We start from the raw sequence: 6,387 nt of genomic DNA, 5'->3' as shown, positions 1-6,387 counted from the left end.
GAATCGTGAATCTCAGCATTAAAATAAGCTGTGTGTTTTATCATATTATGGACCTGCCTACTAATTTAGCTACTTTAAACTCAGAGGTTTTCTCGCAGACTTAACGGCTGATTGGTCGGCTGTTGTCATGGAAATGACAACACGTGAACGAAGCAGACCGAGACGAGGTGTAACTGTTACAAAAGCCAGAAGGATGGAGATGGAGAGCAGAACTGCAAGACGTTGCATCCTGGATTACCAACGGCAGCCAAAAGTTTCTTTCCTTCTTTCTTAACCTGATATGACGCGTTTATGTGAGGGTGGAATGAGTCTCTGAGCTGCTTGTATGCTGTAGGACGTTCTCCTGTGCGCTCCTGTGTCAGCTAGGATGATGGAGTTGGAGGTGGAGAGCTGCTGGCAGCGTCTGGTCAGGCTGCTCCTCCTGCTCTGCTTCATGACCCTCCACGTCTCGGCCATCGACACCGGTAAGAGACTGGATACGCAACCCTCATTGTTGGGGACTGACTCGTGTGCGCTGTTAATTTTCTTAGTGCCTAAAACGAGTCGCCATGAGTGTGATGTTTGGTGGGTTAGTATACTTTAACATATAGTAGGTGTCCTGCAACAGAGGTAGACTAATTGTAGTAGTAATGTTTCCAGAAAAATTGTGGATTCTACCTATAAAAATCAGCTGACTCAAACGTGCTTGAATTGAAGAGTCACATTAAATGCTTCAAAAATTCAGGCTTACATAATCAAGTCTGTTGCCATTTTTGTAAAGTTTTTATCAGTGATGTGTGATAATAAATGCATACTGATTGTACTTTATGTGGCTTGATGCTCACTATGTTGTGTCACACAACTGAAGTTTATATGAAGTCTGATGACATATTTTCATATTCCAAAATGGATTGGTGACCAAAGGGCTCCTGGAACACTTGACAAAATATATCTGAATTTAGAAAAACACAGTAACATGGTTTACAGAGTGGATAACTGATGTAAAGCCTCAATGAATTGCAATAAATGAGCTAAAAGCATGGAAAAACCATCAGTATTGTCTATAAAGTTGTTCCTTAATCTATCTTTATTCATTTGTTCAATTAAATGGTGAATGCTGTTATTTGTGTTTGTACTTATTTAGCATTAGAATTAGTATTAGTTTGTAGTTGCTAAGGGTATAGGATCAAATGATCTTGAAGCAAGTGATCAACAGTTTCATCGCAGTGATTTGATACAACTTAGTTTAACTGGCATAAACCTGCACAGATTTATCATTGGTGTATTGATGTGAAGTTCCTCTCTGTGTTGAGTCACCAGTGTTAGAATAATAGATGGATGGATAGTGAGGCTGCTGCCCTTTTCCGTACAAGATTGTCTGAGTGGCATTTCTTACTACAGTGTGGTACTCAGGACCGTGATCCTCATACACCCTCTGGGTTGGCTTCCTGAAATGGACTCAATTTACCATGATAGTGTTTTTAAACAGAGTTTAATTTTCTGCCTGTAAAAATTTTTACTGGGGGGGTCACTGCCCTGATCGTCCATGTTTTGAACACTGTCATCCGAGGCTTTGTATTTACTTGTGCGGTGCAGAGGGAAAGAGCTTTTTCCCACCAAAAGAGACTCATGTGCTTTGGGACATTCCTGGAGGTCAGTGCTGTAGGATCTAGTTGTCTCCCAGGGAAACGGAGCTAATAATCTCCAAGTGGTCATAAATTTTCTCATTATTTGGCTTGCAGCCCAGAGGCAGGGGGCAGTGGGTGGCTGGGTGGGGCCTGCTGGAGCCGGATCTGCCCAACCATCTGTCCTGGTCCTGGTTGTGGATTAGAAGTGATCACTGAAGTGTGTACATGACTGCTCTAAGTTTACAGTGATGTGTGTGAATTTGTACATATACCAGTGCACTAAAGACAAACTACTTGTGCCGGTGAACATCCCTGTAATTTTTCATTTACCTGCCCTTTAATCACATGTTCAGGAATCTTGAAGCAAGTGAAGTGATTGTGTATCAAGCCTTTCTCAGTCATCAGGCCATCATATATGTTGATGTAGAAGTGGCAGCTGGACTAACTTTAGATTCTTGATTCTTGCCTCTCATTCTATTTGCTGTTGACTTGCTATTAAAGTGAATATTGGCTAGAGAAACCAACATTTACTTTCATGATCAATACATTTAATTTATAAAATGTGAATGTGATAGACTGGTGACCTGTCCATGGTGTACCCATGCCTTTCACCCAAAGAGAGCTGGGATAGGCTCCTGCAGATCCCCATGACCCTAGTTAGGAATAGGTGGGTATAGATAATGGACAGATGGATGGATGAAACCAAGACATATATAAATTCTTTATATGAAATTAGAGGAGGAAAATATGTCCTGTACCACTGGTGCAAGTTTAAAATGTCTTTGTATATGTCATTCATATGTATATTTTGTATATGTACAGTAATTTTATTGTTTCCCCTGCTCATTTGTTACTTGTGCACCCAAAAGATCTGTTTTGTTTTTGTTGTGTTTTGTTTCTTGCATATTCACTATTCTACATACCAATCCCAAAATATGAATGCATGTTGAGAGAAGCTAAAAATCTTTATTTCAACTTTCTCAAGATTATGAGGTCCTTTCTGCTATGCTGTCTTTCCACTTTCTTGACACATCAGCTACAATTTCCTCTTGAACATAATTTCCTCCTTTCCCTGATAGTGAACGTGGTGGATTTCTGTGGCCAGACAATTCGGGGTGATGGCATGATTGTCAACTCACACCAGGAATCCAAGAAGTACTACTTTGTGACCATGGGAACTGACTGCCACCTCACCATGCAAGCCAGCTCTGCTAAAGACAAAGTCCAGTTCCATTTCCGCTTCTTTCTGGTCTACAGCTTGCTGCGAGTGGCCCCTCTGAGCCCAGCCCCTCTCTTCCCAGAGTCTCCTCGTGGCTTCAACCCTAGACTGGAACCCACCTCTGGTGAAAGCTTGGGGGACCCATGTCATGCCGGCTCATACGTCCAGTTTTATGACGGGCGGGACAGGACCTCACCTCCCCTTGGACCTCCTCTTTGTGGGAAAAGCCCACCCCGGCCAGTGCTGTCCACAGGAAACTACTTGACATTGAGGCTTGTGACTCGGGGTACACAGCCCAGAGTCGATTTTGTGGGGGACTTCACCTCCTTCAGATTGGGTAAGAACAACATAGCTTAGGAAAGGAATTTGGTTATCACTGAAAGCATCACTGGTAGGAAGAAGGCTTTAAAGTGCCTTCAAGTGCTGTGCCTCTTCCCTTAACTATGAATAACCGCAAAGTTTTGATGGTAACCTCAGATCCCTCATCTTATGCTCTCACTCATTGTCATCTTCCTCATCAGGTTTCAACCAATCAGAATGCAGCAGTGAGCCTTACTTCACCTGCAGGAATGGGAAATGTATCCCTCTCAGTCTGGTGTGTGATGATAAAGGCATTGACAATTGTGGAGATGGAAGTGACCTCGAGGAAAATCTGACTACTGGCTGCAAAGGTCAGTTAGCTGATCAAGTGGCACTAGTGATACTGATGCTGAAGATACATGCCCTGATTTTATTACTCCCTGATTTAACAGCACTATCAAATTTCCACAGTCAGGATGTCAAAACAGGATTTTAAAAATTCAGCTTTGGAAGGAAATTCTCAAATTATCAAGGGCACTGTGACAAATTTAAGAAGGTGCCTTTTTATTACAACATTACTATTCCTACAGTTTAATCATTGACCCAAACATCTTTCATCAGCAGGTCAGCTTTTACCTCCTGAACCTCCAGCACCAATAGCAACCTCGCCCTTACCTATTGTGAATCCACCAACAATGTCCATTCCTCCACATAGGAATTGTGGCATGCCAGACACTGCTCCCAGCCATGAGTCAGTAACAGGTAAGTAACTACTGTTACCATAAATCTGTATTCATTCAACTAGCAGGAAAGCAAGAATAACCCACAGTGTAATACACTGTGCTTATGTGCTGCAGTTGGTTGGTTGGTCACCAAATTAACTAAATACCCATTTGGATGCAAAGTGCCTTGATGACTGGGCATAAAGCTGATGGAGGTGGCCATTGAGTTGTTAATTTCAACTAAAGACTTGTAAACCAATAAATTGTGATGGATTCCCACAGCAGAGAGCAGCCTTTTGAGTTATTTGTCTTGATTCCAGCATCAGTGATGAAAAAAGAGACAGCCTGGGCCAGCCTGTCAGCTTCTGATTGCTTTTAAGATAGGCCAAGTCTGGCCTAAAACAACAGCCATTCTTCTGTTCTGACTGTTCAAGTCAGAGTGTGAGAAGAGGATTCACACTGATAGCTGTGTTAATGCGCACTGGTCTGCCCACAGTGAGAGTCCATGGTCTGGTGAACCAACAGACTGATTCAAACCCTATTGAATTAATTTTGATTTCTTTTATTCATTTTTGTCTTCTGCAAAACAGGAATAAAATACTGGGGATAAAAACCATGAGTAGGATCCATGCATACCAATATGTAGGAAAGTACAGAAAGTAGTTTAAATGACTTATAGCTACATGTACCTATTAAGGGCATGAACCTCTGTACTTGCACCTATTGAATGTCTGTACTGGACCCATAAAATTAAACGAGATTAACTTTTTTTCTGTTCTTTGGTTAACTGTTTTGCTCAAACTATGGATTGTGGAGGCTCTCTGTTAGTTTTCATCCACAGTTACATTTAGTTGTATAATTTGGATTAAAACAACTGACTGAGACTGATTGTGTATCATGCCTTTTGTGAATGTGTAGTTCTGGAGGTATGTAGTGTTGAGCTCCGAATTAGTGGTAAATATACAGTATATACAATATACTGTACTGTGTTTAATCACCACAAATGAGCCGCTGGACTGTACACATTATTTTAAGACTGTTATTGTGATGAGTCAATATTTGTTTCACATCAGCATTATAACTTAATTTCATTAAATATGGCTGCCATGTGAATAAAGTAAATTTTATTTTGCCTCCATTATCTCCAGACTCTCCCTCCTCCCTGTCTATGTTGGTTCTGTACATCATCCTTGGTGTGCTGGCAGGTGGCATGGTGCTCTGTTGGTGCTGCTGGTCACCCGGCTGGTTCCTGTGGCGCGTCAGTATCTGTCGCTTCTTACCCTGCTGCAACTCAGCCTGTGCCTCTTGCCAGCTATGCGCCCGCAGCTGCACCCACAGCACGGAACACCGACTGGCAAAAGTTACACCACACACACCTGTCAATGGTAACCCAAGTGGCACAGCAGCAACCATCAACGGCGCTGATGAAAATGTTACTATAGCAGCTGTTTAGAGCAGAAGGATAGTCTTGTTGATCAGATTTGGCATACAGAGGAATTAATACACCAATGATCAACTGTGATCGGTGATGGGCATGAACAGTTACTGCATTAGGCAGTGCAGCATGACCAATAACCTTTGCAGGCTCGACTGATGTGCTCCAGTATGCCATAGGGAAATAACCAGAGGTAAATGGTTTTAGTTAAGCTGTGTTTTGTGTGCTTTAAATATGGTGATACAAGTGATGAAATTGCTGTGTTTGTGTTGTTTTGAGAAAGGAAAGCAGGGTACTGTATGACTGATTGTATTGTATGAAGTTTATGAATGCATCTGAAAGCATTAGAATTAGAAGCATTTTATCACAGTATGCTCCGGCTGTTTTAAGGTGTGTTTTCCATAGTATGGTGGTAACACAAGAGACCACTTTTCAGAACAGACCATGAATAATGTTACATAGTTAGTCAGAATAGTTTTTAGTCATATCATTGTTTTTTATAAACGTGCTTTTCTCCTCTATTTTAGAAATGACAATTTAGTGACAGTAGAACTACCATTCCATTTCACAGCTATGACCAAAAGTCTGCCATGGTATCATGCTGAGGAAACAGCTCTAGCACTACATAGTCACCCACCTGGTGACAACAGCTGTTCTCCCCTGGAGAAATTCCTTCAGCTGTTCCACTTTCCTCCCAGAAGTCCCCTGTTGTTCCACATACTGTATAGGCCAGTGGAGCACAAAATTATCATGTAGGGCAAAACGTGGCAGTACCCAGAAATTGACTTCTAACATGCTATTGTGTGCACACAATAAACATAGAGCAAATTACAACAGAAATGAATGCAAATTAGGAAATGTAATAATCGTTTTCTTTTAGTAGATTACTTTACTTTACTTTTATCTTCATGTTCATCTAAGGATGAACTTTATTATCTTATACCCTGACTTTTAACCTGCACCTTCATCATGTCAAAACTTTTATTTGTCTATTACCTTGGCTTAGGAACAAATACCTGCAAAACTAATGGTATTCCCACAAGCCCCAACTGTACTTTTTAGTTGACCCTAATTAGCAAATATTACCATGCTAATATTTGCATT

At 41.3% G+C, this 6,387-nt stretch overlaps 1 protein-coding gene across 2 annotated transcripts; it reads left to right on the top strand.

Moving 5' to 3' along the window:
* The first annotated feature begins 206 nt into the window (after positions 1-206).
* ldlrad2 (low density lipoprotein receptor class A domain containing 2) lies at positions 207-5,424 on the top strand. Of its 2 annotated transcripts, none has more exons than XM_026307513.1 (5): positions 207-464; positions 2,687-3,163; positions 3,348-3,497; positions 3,751-3,888; positions 4,997-5,424. In XM_026307513.1, the coding sequence occupies exons 1-5, from the start codon at positions 368-370 to the stop codon at positions 5,299-5,301; spliced, it is 1,167 nt and encodes a 388-aa protein (XP_026163298.1). In that variant the 5' UTR covers positions 207-367; the 3' UTR covers positions 5,302-5,424. The 2 variants fall into 2 exon arrangements, with proteins under 2 accessions (XP_026163298.1, XP_026163297.1); XM_026307512.1 differs by having other exon boundaries at positions 3,748-3,888.
* The last annotated feature ends 963 nt before the right edge of the window (positions 5,425-6,387 follow it).

This window comes from Mastacembelus armatus, chromosome 5 (assembly GCF_900324485.2).
Source record: "Mastacembelus armatus chromosome 5, fMasArm1.2, whole genome shotgun sequence".
Classification (NCBI taxonomy): Eukaryota; Metazoa; Chordata; class Actinopteri; order Synbranchiformes; family Mastacembelidae; genus Mastacembelus; species Mastacembelus armatus.
The sequence above is the reverse complement of the archived record's forward strand: the minus strand, read 5'-3'. Positions and strand labels throughout refer to the sequence as shown.

Bases quoted from the DNA above. Each gene is read 5' to 3' on its own strand.
- ldlrad2 (XM_026307512.1), top strand. From the start codon at position 368: ATGATGGAGTTGGAGGTGGAGAGCTGCTGGCAGCGTCTGGTCAGGCTG. The intron at 3,164-3,347 runs GTAAGAACAACA...CTTCCTCATCAG, and splicing joins CTTCACCTCCTTCAGATTGG to GTTTCAACCAATCAGAATGC. The intron at 3,889-4,996 runs GTAAGTAACTAC...CATTATCTCCAG, and splicing joins CAGCCATGAGTCAGTAACAG to ACTCTCCCTCCTCCCTGTCT.